At 41.8% G+C, this 24,851-nt stretch overlaps 4 protein-coding genes across 5 annotated transcripts; all 4 read left to right on the top strand.

The window, feature by feature from the left end:
• Positions 1-106: 106 nt before the first annotated feature.
• Positions 107-11,647, top strand: ca4b (carbonic anhydrase IV b). Its single transcript, XM_056243180.1, has 8 exons — positions 107-262; positions 707-751; positions 982-1,146; positions 1,563-1,708; positions 1,796-1,888; positions 2,280-2,346; positions 2,817-2,980; positions 11,410-11,647. The coding sequence occupies exons 1-8, from the start codon at positions 205-207 to the stop codon at positions 11,584-11,586; spliced, it is 915 nt and encodes a 304-aa protein (XP_056099155.1). The 5' UTR covers positions 107-204; the 3' UTR covers positions 11,587-11,647.
• Positions 11,648-12,560: 913 nt separating this feature from the next.
• Positions 12,561-14,583, top strand: LOC130077835 (dehydrogenase/reductase SDR family member 11-like). Its single transcript, XM_056243189.1, has 7 exons — positions 12,561-12,726; positions 12,844-13,053; positions 13,607-13,701; positions 13,805-13,934; positions 14,031-14,123; positions 14,206-14,271; positions 14,428-14,583. The coding sequence occupies exons 1-7, from the start codon at positions 12,595-12,597 to the stop codon at positions 14,467-14,469; spliced, it is 768 nt and encodes a 255-aa protein (XP_056099164.1). The 5' UTR covers positions 12,561-12,594; the 3' UTR covers positions 14,470-14,583.
• Positions 14,584-16,815: 2,232 nt separating this feature from the next.
• Positions 16,816-22,616, top strand: LOC130077834 (dehydrogenase/reductase SDR family member 11-like). Of its 2 annotated transcripts, XM_056243186.1 has the most exons (8): positions 16,816-17,019; positions 17,850-18,059; positions 18,149-18,243; positions 18,341-18,470; positions 18,586-18,678; positions 18,768-18,833; positions 19,014-19,054; positions 22,601-22,616. In XM_056243186.1, coding segments are annotated over exons 1-8 (768 nt in total). In that variant the 5' UTR covers positions 16,816-16,887; the 3' UTR covers positions 22,602-22,616. The 2 variants fall into 2 exon arrangements, with proteins under 2 accessions (XP_056099161.1, XP_056099163.1); XM_056243188.1 differs by lacking the exon at positions 22,601-22,616 and having other exon boundaries at positions 16,817-17,019; positions 19,014-19,055.
• dhrs11b.2 (dehydrogenase/reductase 11b, tandem duplicate 2) lies at positions 20,772-22,630 on the top strand. Its single transcript, XM_056243185.1, has 7 exons — positions 20,772-20,954; positions 21,346-21,555; positions 21,660-21,754; positions 21,855-21,984; positions 22,068-22,160; positions 22,247-22,312; positions 22,552-22,630. The coding sequence occupies exons 1-7, from the start codon at positions 20,823-20,825 to the stop codon at positions 22,591-22,593; spliced, it is 768 nt and encodes a 255-aa protein (XP_056099160.1). The 5' UTR covers positions 20,772-20,822; the 3' UTR covers positions 22,594-22,630.
• Positions 22,631-24,851: the final 2,221 nt, after the last annotated feature.

Below are 24,851 nucleotides of genomic sequence, written 5' to 3'. Positions count from 1 at the left end.
TTATTAATAGGAAACTTTATGATACATTTTTATACAAATGAGTTTTATGGTCACCAGGTTTCGTGCTGTAAAACGTAAAAGGAGGGCACACTGAGATAGCGCTGTTATAAAATCTACCACTGATGAATCCCATCATAAAATACATTCTCTCCTCTTGAGCTGGATTGATCTTTCAGGGGGATTTTTTCAATTCAAATATTAAGGATGAATGTGCTCTATCTTTCCATTCTTACTGTTTTATGCAAGTTTGCTTCAAGTGCAGGTGGGTTCAATTATTTTTGTATATGTCGTATCATTTATACAAACAGATTTAGCTACTGCTGAATTTAGGGAGCTTTGAGTTCATCAATCCATCATTTTGGATTTAGTTTTATTGGCTTTTAGTAAACATCTGTACTGTGTGCACTGTGTGTTGGAAGGCCTGTCTATACAGCGCAGTCCAAATGAACTTTTGTCCGAGTTAAAAAAAAAAATATGCACCAATATTATCTATAACGGAATTATAGTGTATCAAGACTTCTGGCAACAAGAGTTATTGATGCGCATTAAACTAAATAGAATACAATTTTATTAACTGAATGACTAAATATAGACATTGGTCTGTATTCATATGTCCATATTCTATTACATGTGATTGTATTCTATTATTAATACATTACAATACATATACATTCGTTTAGAATGACTGAACTTTATTTTCTTCCAGACTGGTGTTATCAGTACCAAGTAACGTGCAACAACACGTGTGTAGGTGAGAGCTGAGCCTTGTTCAATGTCATTTATTAAATTATAAAGAAAAGATACACTACCGTTCAAATCAGAATCTGTGTTTTGTTTTTACTGTATCTTTGATCAAATAAGTGCAGCATTGGTGAACATAAGAGACTTCTTTAAAAAACATTTTTAAGAAATCCAAACTTTTGAATAGTAATATATGATGCATACTAACATAGCATGATCTTTTTTTATATATATATATAGGACCGGATGAATGGGCAACCGTTGCCGCAAATTGTGGGAATAGAAAACAGTCACCCATTAACATTGTAACAAAGAATACTTCTGCAGACAGTCATCTGACCCCAGTGCAGTTTACAGGCTATCAAGAGATTATCAGTGGAGTCCTTATAAACAATGGACACACAGGTAAGTTTAACTTAAAGGGATAGTTTACCCAAAAATGACAATTCTGTCATCATTTACTCGCCCTTGTTCCAAACCTGTATGAGTTTCTTTGTTCTGCTGAACACAGAAGAAGATATTTTGAAGACTGTCTGTAAAACCAAACAGTTGATGAGCCCCATTTACTTCAATAGTAATTTTTTGTTTTTTTTCATAGGCAGTCAATGGCTACCGTCAACTGTTTGGTTACAGACATTCTTTAACATATCGTTTGAGTTCAACAGAAAAAAGAAACTCATGCAGGTTTGGAACAACATGAGGGTGAGTAAATGATGACAGAATTTTCATTTTTGGGTGAACTTATTCTTTATAGTGAAAAGCCTATACACACATTATTTCACTTTTTAAACACTTTTTGTCATATATTTTTCCATCTTTAGTGCAAGTGAATCTTCCAAATGGAGCAACAATTAATGGGGCCAATTTAGGATCCACTTACAAAGCTCAGCAGCTTCACCTGCACTGGGGCAAGAACGGTGGACCTGGATCAGAACATACTATAGATGGAGAGAAATACCCTATGGAGGTATTATGCCTTTGAGACAGGTTTTATTCTTACACCTATTTGTAAATCGACAAGGAACTGTAATCATGTATTATGTATTTTTAACAGCTGCACATTGTACATATAAGAGAAAATTACACCTCTGTGGAACAAGCCATTGACGACCCTTCTGGTGTGGCTGTTCTTGGATTTTTTTATGAGGTAAAACCACAGGTGCATTGGTCCCACTTTAAATTAAGTGTGTACTGACATTTAAATAAAGCATTGATACAATGCACTTATTGTGTACATACATGTTTTTACATTGGACTTGTTTTTAAAAAATACCTGCGTTTAATGTTTTTACACTGTTGATGACCTTTTCCTGACTCTTAACTCACCCTTAAACCTGTCCCTAACCTTATCCATATCTCAATAGCAACAAAAGTGTTGTGCAATTGAACATGAACAGAATAAGTACATTGTACCTATTTTTTTATGTACTGTATGTGCATAGTAGCTAAAGATACCTAATATAAAGTGAGACCGATGTGGTCATAAATGTTTGTTATTTACAGCTAATAAAATTATTTTATTGTGTCTTATCTCCCAGGAATCAGAAAATGCCAATAAAAAATATGAAGCCATCATAAATTCTCTGAAAAATATTACACACCCTGGTAAGGTTTTTTATCTACTTTGAAGTTTAATAAATATGTTGTTTATATCTTCTTGATGAGGTCCTATATGACATGTCACTCAAGGACACAGGCTATCTCTAATATGACCTGTATAATTATTGTTCAGCAACCCGCTATATTTAGAGAGAAGAAGAGGAACTTCATGACAGTTTATAAATATATATCTTTGGTAACACTTTAGTTCAGGGTCCAATTCTCACTATTAAGTAGTTGCATGCATATTGGGATATTGGCTGTTTATTAGTACTTATAAAGCACATATTAATGCCTTATTCTGCATGACCATATTCTACATCTCTTAATCCTACCCAACACCTGAACTTAACAACTACCTTACTAACTATTAATAAGCAGAAATTAGGAGTTTATTGAGGCAAAAGTCGTTTTTAATAGTTATTTAATAGTGAGAATTGGACCCTATATCTGAAGTGTGACCACATCTTTTTTAGGCGCCAATGTAACACTTGGGTATGTATCATTGGACATGCTTATCCTCCCCCATGATGAATTGGAGACGTACTATCGCTACGAGGGGTCTCTCACCACACCAGCCTGCTCTGAAGCTGTGGTCTGGACAATATTTGAGAAAACGATACCACTCAGCAAAGAACAGGTAGTTTATTATTATATGTATCCACCTGACTTCCAATTCATTCGCCTGAACAAGATAAAAGTTATCTTCTTAAAGCTGCAGTAGGGAGTTTTGAGAAAACGTTGACTTAGCCTGAAAATTTGAACAAGCACAACTTACAGGTCCCACCCCTTTGCTCTCTGCTGCGCTACAGCCCTCCCTCCACAGCTCGTCCTCCACAGCGGAGCCCGTCGTGAACGCGCAGGCTAAACAGGCCCACCGATAACGGCGGATAAAAAGTTATATGGCACATTCACTAATAGGGACTAAACGACAACGTCAACAATATGATTTACATTGACTATGGCCTGCCCATACTTTGACTACAAACTTGGTCCTCAAATCATTATGTATTTTGCAATAGCCTATGTAACTTTATAACGTTGCACTCTTTCTATAAGTTATAAATAGCTAGTAAGATAACGTTAATATAACGGTAACTAACGTTACAGTATGTAAGTAATTATTCTAGCGATATATAATGCTAGATAAGGTGTGCTAGTACATAATTTCAGCCAGGCCCGTCGGAACAGGACAGGCAAACCAAGCAATTGCTTGGGGCCCCGAGCTGGACTGGGGCCCCAAGACAACGACTGTTTAAGAATAAAATGCAACGACAAACTTTGAGCGCCCCTTTGATAGTCAATGCAGTAAAGTGCAATGACACTGTTATCGGAATCCCCCTCAAGGGGGCCCCCTCAGTAGTCGCTGACAGCAGCCAGCCAACCACGCGATCTCTGCTGCCGGCAAAATACAAACCTCCTCGGGAGTTATCATGAAGCAGAATTATGCTTCAGGAAGCCAGAAAAGAAAGAAGAGAAAGGAAGAGAAGGTTAAGAAAAATACCAGATAGTGGTAAAGTAATAAATTACACTGCATAAAAATAGCTCTACTTGTCTTGTACAAATGGTGTCAGGTAACATAAGGCTAGCAAAAATATGTTTCCCTTTCGAGAGGTTCCTCCTATTGCGTAATAGCTTACGCTATGGGAAAACTCCTTTTCTCGAGAAATATTGAAGTCTTTATGTAAAACGCATTGCAGCTGCACAGCATACAGCAATGAGCGAGGCAGCTCGGTCATTGGCTGTGCTGCGGCAACTTGCACGAACCAATGACGGGGCGACTCTGAACCCGCTTCCAATGAGCGTGCTTCGCGCCCACGCGCGTCAGAGCCCGCCAAGATGGGCGTGGCCAAGGGCTATATATTGGGCGCCCCGTCGTCTGAGTTCTTTAGATTTAATCTCCTTCAGCAAAGAACTTTCTCTTCGCTGGATCCTCCGGATTTGTTGGAGTCTTTTCGCCGCCGCCGTCGACAAGCCTACAGCAGGACTGCTTCGAGGACGCCGGCGCCTTCAGCCGCCTTCGATCGCCCTTCTGCTAAGCCATCCGGCGCGCATCATCTTCTAATATCCTTTCAAAGCTATCAGTGTTCGCCCCCGCGACACTTTTCTAAAAGAGCAAATTTTACAAGGCGTTGTTTCAAATGCCTTCCTGCGCCTCGTGTCGAGGCCCTCTTCAGGACGGGGATCGTCACATCATTTGCGCCCGCTGCCTGGGACCGGACCACGCAGAAGCTGCCCTTACTCGAGGCGGATGTCCCGAGTGTGACGCCCTGGGCCTCACCGAGCTGCGCGCTCGCTTCGCCGTTTTCACCGCGAAAGAGCCCACCTCTTCCGTGCTGCCATCTCCTCTAGTCGAGCCGCGAAAGAAAAAACGCCGCTCACAGAGGCCGCCGGAGCACGCGGTTTGCAGTGATGTCACGCCGGGCCAATCCCCGCGTGCTTCACCACCACCCGAAGACTCCCCGCCGCCAGTCCAGTTCACACAGGCGGACCAGCACCCCTCCAGCGGAGCGATGGGGCTCGTCTCGTTTGGCGCGTCAGGGGATGACGAGGATAAGGATGACAGTTTTTCCTGTGATGCTGCATCCGACGACTGGCCGGGCTCGTCCTTCGACCCCGCGCCATCGACATTAGCGGGCACGAGCGCGGGCTCCAGCATGGACTCGGAGATCGTCCGCATTCTCTCTAAGGCCGTGGAAGACCTCGGGCTCGATTGGTCTTCCCCGGAAGAACCCGCCCGCAGCCGACTGGACGAGTGGTTCCTGCAGGGGCGCCGACAGGCCCCTCGACAAAGACCCTCCCCTTTCTTCCCGGAATTTCACGACGAACTCACGAAGTCGTGGAAAGCCCCGCACTCCGCTCACCTGAAGCCTTCTTTTTCTTTGTCGCTCTCCTCTGTGGACGGCGCGAAAGAAAGAGGCTATGAGGGGACTCCGCCCCTCGAGGAGGCTGTGGCCAATCATCTGTGTCCACCCTCCAACGCTGGATGGAAAGCTAAAGCTTCTCATCCCTCGAAGCCTTGCCGGTCCACTTCAGCTCTCGCCGGTCGCGCATACGCCGCCGCCGGCCAGGCTGCATCAGCGCTTCACTCTATGGCTGTCCTCCAGGTGTTTCAAGCCAAACTTCTCCGCAGTATGGACGAGTCTGGACCCGATCCTGAGGCATTTAAGGACCTACGCAGCGCCACTGACATAGCGCTGCGAGCTACAAAAGCCACCGCCCAATCCATCGGCCGTGCTATGGCTAACCTGACTGTCCTTGAGCGCCATCTGTGGCTGACGCTAACAGAGATGAAGGATGCAGATAAGGCGTCATTTCTCGACGCGCCTATCTCCCAAAGCGGCCTGTTTGGACCAGCGGTGAAGGAGTTCGCCGAGCGCTTCACCGAAGCCCGTAAGGACTCACAGGCTATGCGTCACTTCCTGCCCAAGCGATCTAGCTCATCGCAGAGCCGCCAACGGCCGCCTCAGCAGCAGCGAGCTAAGACGGCGCCCCCCGTTTCTCAGCCCAAACCTGAAACGGATTTTCGACGCCGCTCGCGCTCTGCCAACAGGAAGCAACCGCCCGAGCGACGGGGACCTCGGCCCAAGATTGTGCTGAACCCAGAGCCTCGTAAGTCCTCCTAGCTACAGGGAGGAAAAGGGAGAGCGCGTGTCTCGCAAGAGCCGGACCGTTCTCTCCAAAACGTTTAAAGCATTACCCAGTCCCCTCACAGGCGGCTGGAAATGTCTATACAGCAGCCAATGTGCCAGCCACACAGCTCGCCCACCTGCAAACAAACGCCGTTTTTACGGCGACACACAGAAATCACATAAAGAGCTATTTTCTGCCTGTGTCATTAAAGGGTCACGTGTCCACACCAAAGTGCGCATTCCCACATATCAAAACTGTCAACTCAGTGCCAAATGTTTTCCCAGCTCAGGCTGGACGCCCCATAAATGTAGATTCTGTGCCAACTGTTACGTATGCACCACTACACACAAGCACTGTTCCCACAGTTATAAACACTTCCCCAGTAAAAGCGGGAAGTTGTATAAGAGTAGCGCGTGTGCCCGCTGTTATGCACGCACCCCATCTCACAAACACTGTTTATATGGCCAAAAACCTCCCGCCACGAGCGGGAAGTTTTATGAAAGTGGCGCGCGTGCCTACCACAGTCTATGCACCCCCACCCATAAGCACTATACACACAGTGTTAAACATTTCCCCATCTCACTCTGTGAGCATTACAGCGAGCGTGCCTGTAATCTCACACGCACCCCTGCACTCGTCATTCAACAAAGCTGCTCAGCGCGCGCCCGCGCCGCTGACAGCTGTGAGCTCGGTATTTACACAGAACGATTCGCTGGCGGGGGCCATACGTCACTGCGACACGCCCCCGGCCAGCATTCAGCCCATATCTGTGCGAGCGAAAGCTTGGGAAAATATCCCAGACATGCCGAAATGGGTTTTGAACATAATAAAACACGGTTACTCGCTCCAATTCGCTCGCAGACCGCCCCGCTTCACAGCAGTGGTAGAGACGAAAGTGAGAAAAGATGTTTCACATGTTCTACGCACCGAGATGCTCAAACTGATAGAGAAAGGCGCTATAGAAACAGTGCCCCCCTCTATGAGCGAGGCAGGTTTTTACAGCCGCTATTTTCTCGTCCCGAAAAAGGATGGCGGTCTCCGCCCCATCCTAGATCTCAGACATCTGAACAAAGCTTTAATGATTCGCTCGTTCAGAATGTTAACAACCAAGCATATCCTCGCGCAAGTTCGCCCGGGGGATTGGTTTCTGTCAGTGGATCTGAAAGACGCTTACTTTCCCATTCCAATAGCGCCTCATCACAGGCCATTTCTGAGATTCGCTTTCGAGGGACAGTCATACCAGTACACAGTACTACCATTCGGCCTGTCACTGGCACCCCGTACATTTACGAAATTTATGGATGCAGCACTTTCCCCCCTGAGACAGCGGGGAGTGCGAATACTAAATTATCTCGACGATTGGCTAATACTAGCACAATCAGAGAGCCAGTTAGTGACACACAGGTCTTGGATTATCAGTCATCTAGAGTGCCTAGGTCTAAAAATCAATTTTGCAAAGAGCATGCTATCCCCCAGCCAGAATATTTCTTTTCTGGGAATAGTGCTAGACTCGGTGCAGATGACAGCACGCCTCTCATCAGAGCGCGCGCTCACTATTCGGCGCCTTGCAACATCGTTCAGAGCGGGTGCGCGCGCCCCCGTCAAGCGATTTCAAAGGATGCTCGGTCTCATGGCCTCAGCATCAGCTGTACTCCAGCTAGGATTGTTGCACATGCGTCCTCTCCAACGCTGGCTCAAGAGCCGTGTCCCCACTCACGCATGGCGCTCGGGCCACTTTTTAATCAGAGCAAATCACGGCTGCATAAAAGCCCTGACGCCCTGGAAAGCTGTCGACTGGTATCAGTCCGGCGTGAGTTTGGGCGTGAACACAAGGAGAAAAATGATCACGACAGATGCCTCCAAAATAGGTTGGGGGGCCCTTTACGAGGGCAGGCCTGTCTCCGGCTTGTGGTCAAACCCGGAGAAGCGCCTACATATAAACTGTCTGGAATTGAAAGCGGTCGCTTTGGCTCTCAGAGCCCTGCTCCCGTACCTGAAGGACGAGCACGTCCTAGTCCGAACGGACAACATGACGGTAGTCTCGCATATAAATCGTCAGGGTGGACTCAGATCGAGCTCCCTGCACTCGATGGCCAGGGAGCTCCTACTATGGTCCCAGCGCAACCTGCGCTCGCTGAGAGCGGCGCATGTGCCAGGTGTTCTGAACCAGGGAGCGGACATGCTGTCCAGAGACAAAGTTCTCCCAGGAGAATGGTCTCTCCACCCCCTGACGATTCAGTGGTTATGGCAAACCTTTGGCAGAGCAGAGGTCAACCTCTTTGTCTCCAAGGAAAATGCGCACTGCCCTCTCTTCTTTTCAAAGAGCACAGACGCGCTCGCCCAAGTCTGGCCGAGCCGACCGCTGTATGCCTTCCCTCCGGTCGCGATGCTACCTCAGGTCATCAGTCGGATCAGGGAGGAAAAATGTGCAGTGCTCCTGGTAGCCCCACTCTGGAAGAACCAGACGTGGTTTCCAGAACTGATGCAGATGACGCAATCTGCCCCATGGCCGATTCCACTGAGGCTAGATCTCCTCAGGCAGGCCAACGGGATGATCCTCCATCCCCGCCCCGATCTGTGGGCCCTCCATGCGTGGCCCCTCAACGGATTCCCGGGAACCTCCCCAGTGGAGTGTTGAGAACCATCACTGAGGCGCGAGCGCCCTCTACGAGGCGCTTATATGCCCAGAAATGGAAGGTGTTCAGTGACTGGTGTAAATCCAGGAACCTGAATCCTGAGACATGCGAAGTGCCGAGTGTGCTCGTTTTCTTACAAGAGCTGTTGGAGGCAGGCCGCACCCCCTCCACGCTCAAAGTATATGTGGCTGCCATAGCGGCATCACATGAACCGGTCGAAGGACGCACACTAGGGAAAAACTGCCTAGTTGTTCGTTTCCTGAGGGGCGCCAGGAGGATGAATCCCCCACGCCCCCCCTCGGTGTCGATTTGGGACCTGGCCACGGTCCTGGACGCACTTAAGCGTGCCCCGTTCGAACCCCTCCGAACTGTGCACCTTAAACAGCTCTCGCTCAAAACTGCTCTCTTGCTGGCTCTCGCCTCGGTCAAGAGAGTGGGCGACCTGCACGCGCTGTCATCAAGCGCTAACTGCCTGGAGTTTGGACCTAACGACAGCAGGGTTGTCCTCAGGCCAAAACACGGGTATATTCCTAAGGTGCTCTCTACTCCTTTCAGAGCACAGGTGATATCTTTGGCCGCGCTATTGTCCCCAGCAGACGAAAGTGACGCTAATTTACTCTGCCCGGTCAGGGCACTCAGAGTATATTTGGAACGCTCTGCCCTGTTCAGACAGACAGAGCAGTTGTTCGTATGCTTTGGCGGCCGCACTAAAGGTCTGGCTGTGTCAAAGCAAAGAATATCGCGCTGGATAGTTGATGCTATAGCGCTGGCTTATGAAGCCAAGGGCCTTCAGTGCCCCTTGGGCATCAGAGCTCACTCTACGAGAGGCATGGCCTCCTCGTGGGCGTGGTCGAGTGGGATACCCATTCAAGATATTTGTGCGGCTGCAGGCTGGGCCTCACCGTCCACATTTATCAGGTTTTATAACCTACAGGTCCCCTCATTGCATTCTAACATACTGTCGGTCTAGCTATCATAGGCTGGGGTGTGTACATGCTGAGCATTGTCTCCTCCCTCATAGAATCACATCTTTGAAACTGATGTGGAGGATTTTTCATACATGACAGTACATGAAAATGTGCTTGTGTGTGTCTCTGGACGCCCATCGGGCCGTTCCACGTTGTCCTTTATAAAACCCGCCTTCGGCTGGCTCGTTGGATAATTACTTCGCTCAAAGGCTCAGGCTCCGGCCTCCGGCTTAATAGAAGCGAAGTCAGCACGCACGGCGTTTTACATGGCGTTCCCATAGCGTAAAGCTATTACGCAATAGGAGGAACCTCTCGAAAGGGAACGACTCGGTTACTAACGTAACCTCGGTTCCCTGAGAGGAGGGAACGAGTATTGCGTAATCTGCCGTGCTTGTGCTTGGTCAGTTTGCTTCAGTCGATTGAACCTAAAGAACTCAGACGACGGGGCGCCCAATATATAGCCCTTGGCCACGCCCATCTTGGCGGGCTCTGACGCGCGTGGGCGCGAAGCACGCTCATTGGAAGCGGGTTCAGAGTCGCCCCGTCATTGGTTCGTGCAAGTTGCCGCAGCACAGCCAATGACCGAGCTGCCTCGCTCATTGCTGTATGCTGTGCAGCTGCAATGCGTTTTACATAAAGACTTCAATATTTCTCGAGAAAAGGAGTTTTCCCATAGCGTAAAGCTATTACGCAATACTCGTTCCCTCCTCTCAGGGAACCGAGGTTACGTTAGTAACCGAGTCGTTCTCCGTGCTGCCTCAGGTGTTAACGTACACAACTCAGCCAGTGTTTTTCAGGGCAGAAATAACCTTTCAATCAGGTATTTTAATGGGTAAAAAGTACTGGTTAAGTTATAATCAGTCAGATTTAACCCTCATGAATATAAGTAACAAATTTCAGGGCAGAAATAACCTTTCAATCAATAATTAGAATCTTCAATCACTTTTTGGCAGGTGAAATACTGCTGTATTGGCCCTTTACAGGTATTTTAATGGGTAAAAAGTAGTAGGTGAGTTATAATCAGTCAGATTTAACCCTCATGAATATAAGCAACACATTTCAGGGCAGAAATAACCTTTCAATCAATAAGTAGAGGCTTCAATCACTTTTTGGCAGCTGAAATACTCCAGTATAATGGTTGTATTGGCCATTTACAGGTGTTTTAATGGGTAAAAAGTACTGGGTGAGTGATGTTTATTTGCACGTTATGTCTGTTTGATCCACATAAAAGCAACTGCATTCGTAAAGAGAATGGGCGATACATCTTTAACACGCTGCGCGCGCACCCGCGGCCGGCCATCAATTTTCGGCGGACCATCACTTTTCGGCACGACACCGGCAATCTTGAGTTTGAACGACGGCTCGCACTGTGCAAGAGAGGGGTGTGATCAGCGCGTACACGAGCGTGATTGACACTGCTAAGACGTTCCTCCTGGCTCTGATTGGTTGTTTCTGACCGGGAGCGTGTATTTCTGCAAATGGCAATAGGACCACTGGGAGGAGCCAGAAGAGCTTGATTTTTTTCACAGATTATCTGTCTCATATTCTACTGTCAGGACATAATGACAGTTTTAACAAATATGTAAAAAATATTTTTTACAAAAGTTACCTACAGCAGCTTTAACTAGAAGAATAACACAGTGCCATAAACAGTCAGTTGGCAATATCAAACAGCATACCGAGCTGTTTTGTACAGCTAGAAATAACAATAAGCGGATGACACTGGACGCCAGACACATTCAGTTTACAAATGTAAAAATACAAGTGAAATTTTAACAGAATGAAAGGATATATAGCCGTAACATACCATAACCCTTATCTTTGTCTCGCAGCTTTCTGTATTTTCAAACTTGATGTTTTCTGATGGGACTGCCATGGTAAACACATACCGGCCGGTTCAGCTGCGGTATGGACGTGAGGTGTATTATTCTAGGAGTTTTGTTTTTTGTGTTAGCACTGCCTTATTGATCAGCTCTGTTTTCACATCACTCTATGTTCTCACGGTCTGAGGCTATGTTTTTGGGGTATTGCTCGAAAACAAGTTTTTTTTTAAATAATTACTTATTAATTCAAGACAAATCAAACTTTATTGTTGTTCAGCCATGTACGGCTATACTATTATCTAACATAAAATGAACCTAAAGCACACCCCACATCAGAGGCCTTCTCGAATGTAAGAAAATGATTTATACAAAAGTCATAACTGAACTGATATTGTTGAAAAAACTGTTGTATAAAAACAATATTTAGCTGTGTCTGTTATAAGAATGTAAAATATATATTGTGCTATTTTGACATATTTGTGGAAAGTATGTGCAAAAGGACATGGTTTGACATTAGACTGCACATTAAATATACAGAGGACATAGGCCTAGAGAAACCCAGTTCACATGAGACAATACTTAAGAAGTGTTTTGGGGGATTTATTGTAAATACTGTATTTTTTCTGTATTGGTAGTCCTAATTGTAAAACAATTAAAAAACTAAATAAATTGAAAAAACAAAAACAAAAAAATAAATGGTCTAACTCACTAATTGTTTATTTCAATGTATGAACTAACCCTGTGAATATTTTACAGCATGAACCCTGTCCACCTAGATTTTATTGCACCTGTTTAGTTGTATGGGATATGGGAAGTGAGTTTTCATTGGCCAGATTCTCTGGAGACAGATTATTCATTGACACGCAAAAATGGGTGATTTGATAGGCCTATTGAAAATATCTGGCAACCGATAACAGAGATGAGAGGGAGAGAATGAAGTGGGAACCTTGGGGATTTTACAGTTAAAAATATTAGACTATCAAAAATACTGGGTGGAAATGAAAAAAAAGCTATGCTAAATGTGTACTGTGAGGTCCTGGATGGAAATCCAGCAGTTGTGTCTAGAGGTTTTAAAACAACCTTGGGCTGGAAAGCTTTGCTGGACCTGGCAACCCCCTGATCATCACTGCAAACTCACATTTGAAGAAGTGTGACCGCAGTCAGTTGTCCAGCACTTTAAGAGTAACTTGTAACATGGATCGCTGGAAAGGCAGGGTTGCTCTTGTCACTGGGGCTTCAGTGGGAATCGGAGCTGCAATTGTCAAGTCTCTTGTGCAGCATGGCATGAAGGTGGTCGGATGTGCCAGAAATCTAGAGCAAATACAGGTAATCTAGCGCTAACGAGCAAACAGCATGTCACTGCATACACTTGCGAGAAGTAGCCCAAATGTAGGACTATACGAACTATTTGAAGAATCGCGTGTTGTTGTTTTTTTCTTACAGAATTTGGCAGCAGAGTGTGTCAGTAGTGGATTCAGCGGCACTCTGTTCCCGTATAAATGTGATCTGTCTGTAGAGGACGAAGTGTTATCCATGTTCTCCTGGATCAAAGTTCAACATCAGGGGATTGACGTGTGCATTAATAATGCTGGTTTGGCTCTCCCAGAGCCTCTATTGAGTGGCAAAACCAGTGGCTGGAGGACTATGATGGATGTAAGTATAGGTTAACTGAATACTGTAGCCGTGTAGCGTCTAGAGACTCTTGACACGACAAAGCGAGTCAGTGATTCATTTCAGTTCTTTCAGTGAGCCGATTTGACCGAGTCAGTGATTTTTTTCCGAGTCAGATTTACGTCATTACGTGCACTCTGACATCACGGCGTGCATATTAGTCCTACGTTGTTGTTGTTGTTTTTGTTACATTTATTATTAACGGTTTTTTTTGTAAGTATGTGTCCACATTCAGTTTGTTGTATGCGCCAGTTTATAAAAACGAACCAAAATATAATTTGCATTTACTTTTACAATTGTAATTTGAATGTTGTTTGAATACAATGCTATTATAAGTATTAAAACCATCTGTTTTTATATGTATGTTGATAAAACTGTTGAAAACAAACATGATTATAGGTATTTGGCTATTAAAGTAACTTTTTGGCTTTATCAATAAATGGCTTGGTTTACTCCTAAATGTCTTACTGATTGGTTTTTAAAAATAACTCCTCAGACTGAACTCATGAAATAAAGAATTTAACTTTTTTTTCAGGTGAATGTCATTGGCCTGTCAGTGTGCACCCGTGAGGCTTACCAGTCCATGAAAGAAAGAAATATTAATGATGGCCATATCATTAATATTAACAGGTACAAGAATGTTTTATTATAATTATTTTTGCTTGTCTTCAAATTCCTACCTGTGCCGAGGCAAAAACCATTCAATATCCTTAAATCACTTGTTGTGTTTTAGCATGAGTGGACACCGGGTTGTTAACAATGCTGATGCACACTTCTACACTGCCAGCAAATATGCTGTGACTGCTCTCACTGAAGGTCTCCGGCAAGAGTTACGCGAGGCCAAAACACACATACGTGCCACAGTAAGAACAGGATGAACACTTTATTTAGGTAATATGATTATTACATGTCTAAAGTTCTAAGACTTGTTAGCACTAAGATCTCTCTTTCTTTAACAGTGTATATCTCCTGGTTTAGTAGAGACAGAATTTGCCTACCGGTTCCTTAGTCAAAACCCAGAAAAGGCTGCTGCTACATATAAAAGTATAAAGGTAGACAAATCCTGATTCTTGTTTAATACAATATGTTGTAGATTATTTTTTACACTTTTAAATATGTAAATGTTATTTACAGTGCCTGCAAGCAGATGACATAGCAAACGCAGTGGTGTATGTCCTAAGTGCTCCTCCTCATGTTCAAGTAAGTGTCATCCATCACTGGAGAAAACTATTGTGCTGTAAATGATTGCTGAGATTGTTCATATACATACAATCAGCTTGACTGCTGTGGTCATTTTCAGCAGTGTATTTTCTAGGAAGTTTTCATGTAATTGTTTTTTTCTTTCCCCATCTCTAGATCGGTGACATTCAGATGAGGCCCGTGGAACAGTTGACTTAACTTGAAGAGATAAACAGGAACAAGCATCACTGACATCTCAATCATCTTAAAAGCTCAATATATAGTTTCAAATATTACATGTAGGGAAAACTACAAAAATGTCCCTATAAACTGTTTCTGCACTCCAGATCTTTTGAAATGCAAATAACAAGAACACAGAACACAGAAGATCTGTCAAATCATGAAGTTTACATTTTATAATTACTTATAAAATCTATATGTTATATTAAAAACACTATAATTAGTATTGGAGAATTTATGCAAAGTGTGCTGGGTGGTTTTGGGAAATGCAGAATCAGTGTAATTTTATGCTTTACATTATACTGATGAACATACACAAGTGAACATACAGTTGTGATCAGAATTATTGGCACCCCTGGTAAATATGATCAAAAATGTCTGTAAAAATAAATCTGCATAGTTTATCCTTCTGATCTTTCATTAAAAAACATAGCAAAAACTCTAACCTTATACCTTTCAATGAAGTAAAATAATTGAAAGTGGGGGGGGGGAGCAGCCCAACTGCTCCAAAACACGCTGGCCATAATTATTGGCACCCTTTTATTAAATACCTTTTGCCAAGAGAACAGCTCTGAGTTTTCTCCTATAATGCCTGATGAGTTTGGAGAACAACTGACAAGAGATCAGAGACCATTCCTCCACACAGAATCTCTCCAGATCCTTCAGATTCCAGATCCATGTTGGTGCTTCTTCTCTCCAGTTCACTCCACTCATCAGGTCAGGGAACTGGGACGGTCATGGCAGAAGCTTCATTTTGTGCTCAGTGACACTTTTGTGTTGATTTTGATGTTTGTTTTGGATCACTGTCCTGATGGAAGATCCACCCACAACCCATTATAAGATTTCTAGCAGAGGCCATCCGGTTTTGATTTTTTATCTGTTGGTATTTGCTAGAATACATGATACCATGTACTGTATCTGAACAAGAAGCCCAGGACCTCCAGCAGAAAAATAAATCCACAACAATAATGATCCAGCAGTATTTTTAACCGTGGGTATGGGGTACTTTTTATCCCTGTTTGCTCCAAACCCATCTAGCGTGTTTGCTGCCAAAAAGCTCTTTTTTTAGTTTCATCTGACCACAGAACCCTGTGCCGTTTGAAGTTCCAGTCGTGTCTGACAACTGAATTTGCTGGAGTTTGTTCTTGGATGAGCGAGGAAGATTTTTCTTGAAACCCTCCTAAACAACATGTGGTGATGTAGGGGTTGTTTAATTATTTTTTTATAGGCTTTCTGACCCCAAGACTCAACTAATCTCTGCAATTCTCCATCTGTGATCCTTAAGAGTTTTTGGCCACTCAAACTTTCCTCCTCACCGTGCATTAAGACAATATAGACACACGTCCTCTTCCTGGCAGATTCGTAACATCTTTAGTTGATTGGAACTTCTTAATTATTGCCCTGATGGTCAAAATGGGGATTATCAATTCTTTAGCTATTTTCTTACAGCCACTTTCTATTTTGTGAAGCTCAACAATCTTTTGCTGCACATCAGAACTATATTCTTTGGTTTTACTCATTGTAGTGGATGATTAAGGGAATTTGGCCTTTGTGTTTCCTCATACTCTTGTAAAACAAGAAGTCACAGCTAGGCAATTTCATGTTTTTCTAGTCACCCTGGTGTGCTAAAAAAGGTAAATAATAATGGGAATATACTTCAGAGATATTTTACTCGTAAAAAATTCTAGTGGTGCCAATTATTGTGGCTAATGTGTTTTGGAGAAAAACATTTATTTTATAAATTGCTTTGAAAAGAAAAGTCCCAACTGCTGAACAGAGAACATTTATAAAGTCAAGGAGAAATAAAATAATACATTTTATTACAAACATGGCTGAGTGAGGACAGGCTCAAAATAGCTGAATAATGAAAGGTTATGTGTATTGTTTTTGTTGTTTTTCAGTGAAACCCACCAATAACCATGCTGTCAGTGGCATTAAAACTGAATATGCAGTCAGCACTGAAGTTTTCAGACAAATTGATGCAATATATACTGGATTGAGGGCGAATTTTGTCTAGCACTGCAGGAACGTGATGCTTCCAAACGAAAGAACACAGGCACAAAATAGGACGCAGAATTTGCAGAAACAATCCTAATGGTTACACGTTTACTGAACTGAATTTTACATGCAACACTGGAAAATGCGGAAGACGCAATAGCGAGCTCTTGCACACACAAAAAAGCGAGCCCTTGTTTGAATTCACAACAATTACTTGCGACCGCAAAGAATCTCGGAGGAACAGTAGGAGTGATCAGGTGTGGCACAGTAGATCGTGCATTGCTATTGGCTAGATTCTTAGACTCAGTGCATATTCATTAACAACAGGGAATGCATATGAAGTAAAGATCACTGCAAACTGGCAGCAGCTCTTCTGTTAGAGTTTTGTGAACTTGTAACATGGATCGCTGGAAAGGCAGGGTTGCTCTTGTCACTGGGGCTTCAGTGGGAATCGGAGCTGCAATCGCAAAGTCTCTTGTGCAGCATGGCATGAAGGTGGTCGGATGTGCCAGAAATGTGAAGCAAATTGAGGTAATTTACATTAGCCTACTCATTTGTTGCAGAGGATTAAAGGTTTGCGTATGATGAACAAAATGTCTGTTGTTGATTCATTAGTGATTACCTTTCTGTTTACTTTTTTTAAAGTTTAACTGGTCAGTTAATGGAGAAAAAAGCAGCATGAACATTATTCTAAATTTCTCACTTGATGTTTTCCACAATAAAAAGTCATACAGGTTTAGAAGAACATTTAGAGAAAATTAAGCCAACAATTAAATTTCTGTCATCATTTAAACACCTATGTCTTTTGTTGGCCACGTCACATTTTAATAGGCAAATTCAGGCTAATCTTAATGTTTGAAATGCTTTACATGACAACAATTTCATATTTCTTATAAGACATATGCTACAGGGAACAATGTGTTCATAAGGACAGAGTTCTAAAAATTGGTAGGTAGCTATAATAATTAACCTCATGCACAATTTGTTTGCTTGCTCTGCTATTGCTTGCTGTTTCTCTGCCAATGGTTTTGAGCTTTGACCCTTCATGAAAAGTAAATCTTGAAGTGTTTTTCCATTTATAGATCTTGGCAGCAGAGTGTGTCAGTAGTGGATTCAGCGGCACTCTGTTCCCGTATAAATGTGATCTGTCTGTAGAGGACGAAGATAATTATATAACATAATATGTTTAAAAAAGTGCCTAATCTTAGCAAAAATGTCCAAGATTATTCAATAAGAACAATGCAGTGTAGCCTACAGTATATTGAATTCCTGCAAAATATATGTTACAACAGCAGTAATAATGGTTCTGAGCTTTAAAGCCTTCATGAAATATGAATCTCTAAGAACTTTTTCTTTCGCAGAATTTGGCAGCAGAGTGTGTCAGTAGTGGATTCAGCGGCACTCTGTTCCCGTATAAATGTGATCTGTCTGTAGAGGACGAAGTGTTATCCATGTTCTCCTGGATCAAAGTTCAACATCAGGGCATTGACGTGTGCATTAATAATGCTGGTTTGGCTCTCCCAGAGCCTCTATTGAGTGGCAAAACCAGTGGCTGGAGGACTATGATGGATGTAAATCACAGAATAAATATGTATTTCCATTCTGACAGCATGCAGCTGCTAAAGAATGTGATTTTAGTCAATTATTTCAAACATTTCAGGTGAATGTCATTGCCCTGTCAGTGTGTACCCAAGAGGCTTACCATTCCATGAAAGAAAGAAATATTGATGATGGCCATATCATTAATATTAATGGGTACTATAATGTTTTAATGGACATTTTTAGACCTATTTTCTGCATTTATATTCCTGTGCCATGCACCAAAGACTCTAAATATCGTACTTTGTTTTAGTATGTGTGGACATCGTATCCTCCACAATGCTGATTTACACTTCTACACTGCCAGCAAATATGCTTTGACTGCTCTCACTGAAGGTCTCCGGCAAGAGTTACGCGAGGCCAAAACACACATACGTGCCACAGTAAGAACAGGATAAACAAGACACATTTTCCATGAACACTTTATTTATGAAAATGAGTATTGCATGTCCAATGTTCAAAAATGTGCTGGCACTAAGATTGTTCTTTCTTTGACAGTCTATATCTCCTGGGTTAGTGGAGACGGAGTTAACCTACCGGCTCTTTAGTCAAAACCCAGAAAAGGCTGCTGCTACATATAAAAGTATAAAGGTATAAGTATAAGACAAATCCTGATTCTTGTCTGCAGAGCATAATAGGTCATTTTTTACCTTTATAAAATTTGTAAATCATATTTACAGTGCCTGCAAGCAGATGACATAGCAAACGCAGTGGTGTATGTCCTAAGTGCTCCTCCTCATGTTCAAGTAAGTGTCACCCATCACTGGATAAAACTATTGTGCTGCAGCATTAACATGTTAATGTTTGCTGTCTTTCAGTCATATGAGATCACACTTTGTTATATTTTAGTATACACATATTTTTAGGTGTAAACTTGATGATTTATAATTTTATTGTAATTTAGAGGTTTTTCCTTTGCTCTGCAGATTGGTGACATTCAGATGAGACCAGTGGAGCAGTTGACATAGATAAACAGGACCAAGTGCCAATCAGGGACTAACGTTCACAGACAATCAAAGATCACAGGCGTGTCCATAATCTAATAAATAATTGTCAAGTCTCTACATTTTTTAAATGCATTTTGTAAAAACACAAAGCACCGTTCTGTTTCATCATGATTTTTACATTCTTATTGTAGTAAATGAAATGATTTAAGAAAATATGCTGGTGTAAAATTTTGATTTGACACAATGTGATAAATACTTTATGTGCTTTTCCAATAGCTCTTTCATGGTTTTCTTGTAAAAAAAGAAAAAGAAAAAAAAGTGCCAATATTCAAGAGCGAACTGAAAGCATGCAATATCAAGTATATTAAAAAGTATATATTTTTTTAAACAAAGTTAGTTTTATCTTATGTAATGGAACCTGCTCATTAACGTTTTTTTATTCTAAAGAGTTCTTAAAGGGATAGTTCACCCAAAAATGAAAATTCTGTCACTAATTAGGCCTACTCACCCTCATGTCTTTCCAAACCTGTAAGACTTGCATTCATCTTTGGAACACAAATGAAGATCTTTTTGATGAAATCTGAGAGATTTCTGTCCCTCCATTGACAGCTACGCAACTGACACTTTGACGCTTCAAAAAGTTCATAAAGAGATGTAAAACTAATCCATAGCCTAGGCCTATATGAATTGAGCGGTTTAGTCCAAAGTTCCTGAGACACAATCGCTTTATATGATGAACAGATTTAATTAAGGCTTTTATTCACATACAAACATTTATCAGCGAACATAAACAGAAGCTCAACTGTACTTGCTTGAAGCGCGAGAAAAAAACGTCATTGGTTCTTGTGGAAGCTCAAACACGAGAATGAACCTCATTGGTTCTTTCTGAAGCTCAAACATGCTGCATAACCCAAGAGAAGAGAATGAACCTCATCGTTTCTCACACGTCAAGCAAACATGCCTGAGCTTCCATTATGTGTGCATTGATGAATGTTTATATGGGATGATGGAAATAAAAGCCTAAATTCAATCTGTCAATCATTTAAAGCGATCGTGTTTCTTCGGAAAATGTTGCCACTCAAGTCATATGGATTCGTTTCATGTTCTCTTTAGCCTATGAACTTTTTTAAGCGTCAAAGTGTTAGGCTATTTGCATATGACTGTCAACGGGGGACAGAAATCTCTCAGATTTCATCAAAAAGATATGTGTTGTGTTCCGAAGATGAACGAAAGTCTTGCGAGTTTGGAACGACACGAGGGAGCGTAGAATTTTCATTTTTGAGTGAACTAGCCTAAGTATTGCCCAGAAGGGAATCGGGGCAAAGGTAAAATACAAATCACTACACGGGTCGGGACGCTTTTATGTTCATTTCAAACACAAGTGAGTTTGTTTTTGGATGCGGAGGTGTTGTTTGCCGCACAATGAATTTTGCTGTCATGAATATTTCCTTCTGAGTATCACTTACAATATAATTCACTGCAAGACAGCATCAGCACGTTTGAACAGTGTAGGCTATTGATTACTTTGATTAAAGCCTTGTTTATGGATCTTGATTTGCTAGTAGGCTATTAGTTTTTTCTTTTGTTGTGCCAATTGCTAACGAATTAGACAAAATCGCTGCTATTGTAAATTAGCCTATATTTTATGCGAAATTATACTACTAGAATCGGAAGTGTGTTGCTATTGGCTAGATTCTCAGGGAGTGTTCGTTTACATAAGGGGTTGCAGTGAAGATCTGACTGCAAACTGGCAGCAGCTCTTCTGTTAGAGTTTTGTGAACTTGTAACATGGATCGCTGGAAAGGCAGGGTTGCTCTTGTCACTGGGGCTTCAGTGGGAATCGGAGCTGCAATCGCAAAGTCTCTTGTGCAGCATGGCATGAAGGTGGTCGGATGTGCCAGAAATATGAAGCAAATTGAGGTAATTATACAGCTATTGCAGAATAAAAGTTTGCCTATGATACTGATTGATGACGAAAAACGGCATCGTGTGGAAACTGAAGGTAGTGAAGTGAAGACGCCTCGCACGACATGAGCAGGCAAGAAAGTGTTACAGAGACGGTCTGTTGTTCACTATTTTATTAAATACCTTGATAATATATCTGAATTTAATTTCTATCATGTAATTTAAAATATGTTTAAAAAGTGCCTAATCTTAGCAAAAATGTCCAAGATTATTCAATAAGAACAATGCAGTGTAGCCTACAGTATGCTGGATTCCTGCAAAATATATGATACAACAGCAGTAATAATGGTTCTGAGCTTTAAAGCCTTCATGAAATATGATTCTCTAAGAACTTTTTCTTTCGCAGAATTTGGCAGCAGAGTGTGTCAGTAGTGGATTCAGCGGCACTCTGTTCCCATATAAATGTGATCTGTCCGTAGAGGACGAAGTGTTATCCATGTTCTCCTGGATCAAAGTTCAACATCAGGGCATTGACGTGTGCATTAATAATGCTGGTTTGGCTCTCCCAGAGCCTCTATTGAGTGGCAAAACCAGTGGCTGGAGGACTATGATGGATGTAAGTAACTCAGCAGGAACACAAATAAGCAGGTATTCCTAATCTGCCAATATAAAGAAAGTGTGATGTTAGTCATCTCATCTCAAAATGTTAAAATTTTTCAGGTGAATGTCATTGGCCTGTCAGTGTGCACCCGTGAGGCTTACCAGTCCATGAAAGAAAGAAAAGTTGATGATGGCCATATCATCAATATTAACAGGTACAGTAGCACCTTCATTGCACATTTCATTGCACCTTTTTATGCATATTCATGTTTATGTCCAGGTACCAAGCATTCAGGACCTTAAAATGTGTTTTAGTATTTGTGGACACCGGGTTATCAACAATGTTGATGCACACTTCTACACTGCCAGCAAATATGCTGTGACTGCTCTTACCGAAGGTCTCCGGCAAGAGTTACGCGAGGCCAAAACACACATACGTGCCACAGTAAGAACAGGATGAACACTTTTCTAACTTTAAAACTAAAGTTCTAAGACTTGTTGGCACTAAGATTGCTCTTTCTTTTACAGTGTATATCTCCTGGTTTAGTGGAGACAGAATTTGCCTACCGGCTCTTTAGTGAAACCCCGGAAAAAGCTGTTGCTACGTACAAAAGTGTAAAGGTATAGACAAATTCTCATTCCTTTCTACATGTTTTAGGTCATCATTTATTTAAATATTTAAATATCATATTTACACAATTTCACAGTGCCTGCAAGCAGCTGACATAACCAATGCAGTTTGGTATGTCCTAAGTGCTCCTCCTCATGTTCAAGTAAGAATCATTTATCACTATTTTGCTGTTAATGTTTGCAGTCACAATTTTCTGATTATGAGATGAATGGGATATTTTGGTGATGAAATTAGCCTCATGTGACAAGATTGAGAATGAAATCTCTGTTTTTTATGCAGAAACAGAATAAATGTGAACAGCAGTGGGGAATTTCCTTGGTAAAATCTTTATTTAATGGCTGTTTTTTTATATATACATTTTTTTTCCTTCTCTTTGTGTAGATTGGTGACATTGAGATAACGCCCATTGAGCAGCTGATATAACATGAACAGATAAACAGGATCAAAAATTTCTGACACCTTGTGGCAATTATCAAGTAGAAAACACTGCTCTGCTGCACCTTGAAGTAAAGTTTGTGTAATTGTTGTTTATTTTACTATTTTATTTATAGACTACATTTTTAGAAACTAAATACTCTTGGTTCTGTTTGAATTAAATATTAGAACAATTATCAGCCTTGCGAAATGCAGCATCGGTGTCATCTATTTTGCGTGACATATTGATGAACATTTACAGACAAAGAACCAGTGCTGATGCTTCTTCATAAACTTTACTTAAGCTGAGTTTACAGCTCACATTGCATTATTGGCTTGAATCAAACCTGATGCATTACCTAACTCAACATCTTAATGCACTTTTGAACCAGTGGAATCAGTAAGATTGGTTTAATTTTACATAGTAAGAAACACAACTGAACAAATTATGCAAGAATGAATGATGATTAAAAACAAAGACATTTGCATTCGCTTGTGAAGATTTGTGCAGTCTTTTATGATACATTTATGATACATTTATACATCTTATTCACTTTCATTATGGAAAAGAAGAGCAAAGGTTTTTCAAACATTTACCTCTGTTTTATAGTTGGAACAACTTGAAAGTAAGTAAATGACAGATCAGCATTTTTGAACTGACAGCACTATTATATCCATGACTAGACCTGATTTTCGCTTTAAAATGAATTGTATTTTGATTCCTAAAGTGTGTGTGAAGAAACTCCCAAATAGCTCTTTACTCTTTCTTGTTTTTTTTTCTGCTTTTCTCTGAAATCAAGCGTGACAGCTGTTGAATATTAAAAAGTACTGCCAACGTTTATCGCGCCAAGAGCTGAAAACAACACCTTAATAAATTATTTAACTTGTAGAATATGGTTGAGGTTAGTGAGAGTCTGATACCTTGCCTCCTCCAAAAACAGTAGTGTGGTATAATATAGTAATGAAAGGCATTAAAAAGTAAATGTTGCTTTCCAATGCCTTTATGATGACTGATGTTGCTCTTGCATCAGTTTTAAGACTCTTTTGCAGCTCTTGGTCTAATGTTTCCTCATGCATGATTGGCATCTCAAGGAAATTACCTAGCAACCAGAAATGTTCAGTCCAAAGTATATAAGGGAAGCATGAAGTGCTCATTGTTTTGCCATTAACGTATTAAAGTTGTACAGCGGATTACAATTATCTTGCTTTAAACCAAAAATTATATTAGTTATTTAGCGTCTTTTATTGAGTTATTTAGCCACTTTTATACCCCGTCACATTCATTCTAGTTCCTCTGCTGCCTTTCGATGATCTGTCTCGTCTCAGCATGTGGACAGAACGTGCAGTTACTCAGCAAAAGCCTCTTGTTCTCATGGGAACACTTTCCCGCCCTCTTAACCCCATTTCCATGACCGTAACAGCAGGAAACGCTGTGGAATCAATCATGAATTGTCTTTTATGCTTTGTAAGTGATACTATTGTACTGTTTTTGGAATGTATATTATTTCATAATGCCTACACCCTCTGAATGCTGGATTATTTTTCCATGTCTGGGAACCAGGGAGCTGGTATGAGACTCCACATTGTTTTCATGTGCTCGTTCTGAAACTGCTGAGTACAGCAGGGTCATGGAGGAGGAAGTTGGTGTGATGCAAAATGGTGTGATGTTCTGCTCAGGCCATAATATGAATAAATTTGGGTGGTCCCTCATTTGAATAATGGAAATCCCACATTTGGCTCTCTTTAACCGTGTAATCGACACACACACACACACACACACACACACACCTTGATCAATTTTTGTGGTTACTTAAGACATTTAAAAACCCTATCGAAACATAAATACTTCCAAAAGCCCCAACCTTAATAGTTCAAGTCTTAATTAGGAGGTCAGGTCCCCCAAACCCCATAATTCGCACCCTGAAATGGCATATTTCAGTCTGCGATTCTGCAAAGGCCACGCTTTTTAACAAGAGCATGTGAGGGTCAGCTGATGGGAGATTTGAGTCCAGTGTTACAATACTCATTTCAAGTCGGAGGGTGGGTGAGGCACCTAAACCAGATTATCCTTTGAGAAGAATGTGACCCTTTCTGCTTAAATCCACTGGCAATGGCCTAGGGAGGCTAAAGTATGTGCTAGAATAAAAACTTTTTGGCACTGTAAATAATCAGGTTACCTGGAACTACACTAAACACTTAACACTGTGTTTTATTAAAAAAACAAAACCCATATGTTTTCTTAAACAACGATATATGAGAACCAACAG

Source organism: Rhinichthys klamathensis, unplaced genomic scaffold, assembly GCF_029890125.1.
Source record: "Rhinichthys klamathensis goyatoka isolate OS25496 unplaced genomic scaffold, OSU_Roscu_1.1 h1tg000781l_1, whole genome shotgun sequence".
Classification (NCBI taxonomy): Eukaryota; Metazoa; Chordata; class Actinopteri; order Cypriniformes; family Leuciscidae; genus Rhinichthys; species Rhinichthys klamathensis.
The sequence above is the reverse complement of the archived record's forward strand: the minus strand, read 5'-3'. Positions and strand labels throughout refer to the sequence as shown.

Bases quoted from the DNA above. Each gene is read 5' to 3' on its own strand.
- ca4b (XM_056243180.1), top strand. From the start codon at position 205: ATGAATGTGCTCTATCTTTCCATTCTTACTGTTTTATGCAAGTTTGCT. The intron at 1,889-2,279 runs GTAAAACCACAG...CTTATCTCCCAG, and splicing joins TTCTTGGATTTTTTTATGAG to GAATCAGAAAATGCCAATAA. The intron at 2,347-2,816 runs GTAAGGTTTTTT...CATCTTTTTTAG, and splicing joins GAAAAATATTACACACCCTG to GCGCCAATGTAACACTTGGG.
- LOC130077835 (XM_056243189.1), top strand. From the start codon at position 12,595: ATGGATCGCTGGAAAGGCAGGGTTGCTCTTGTCACTGGGGCTTCAGTG. The intron at 13,702-13,804 runs GTACAAGAATGT...GTTGTGTTTTAG, and splicing joins CATATCATTAATATTAACAG to CATGAGTGGACACCGGGTTG. The intron at 14,124-14,205 runs GTAGACAAATCC...TGTTATTTACAG, and splicing joins CTACATATAAAAGTATAAAG to TGCCTGCAAGCAGATGACAT.
- LOC130077834 (XM_056243186.1), top strand. From the start codon at position 16,888: ATGGATCGCTGGAAAGGCAGGGTTGCTCTTGTCACTGGGGCTTCAGTG. The intron at 18,244-18,340 runs GTACTATAATGT...ACTTTGTTTTAG, and splicing joins CATATCATTAATATTAATGG to TATGTGTGGACATCGTATCC. The intron at 18,834-19,013 runs GTAAGTGTCACC...TTTGCTCTGCAG, and splicing joins GTGCTCCTCCTCATGTTCAA to ATTGGTGACATTCAGATGAG.
- dhrs11b.2 (XM_056243185.1), top strand. From the start codon at position 20,823: ATGGATCGCTGGAAAGGCAGGGTTGCTCTTGTCACTGGGGCTTCAGTG. The intron at 20,955-21,345 runs GTAATTATACAG...TTTCTTTCGCAG, and splicing joins GAAATATGAAGCAAATTGAG to AATTTGGCAGCAGAGTGTGT. The intron at 21,755-21,854 runs GTACAGTAGCAC...AATGTGTTTTAG, and splicing joins CATATCATCAATATTAACAG to TATTTGTGGACACCGGGTTA.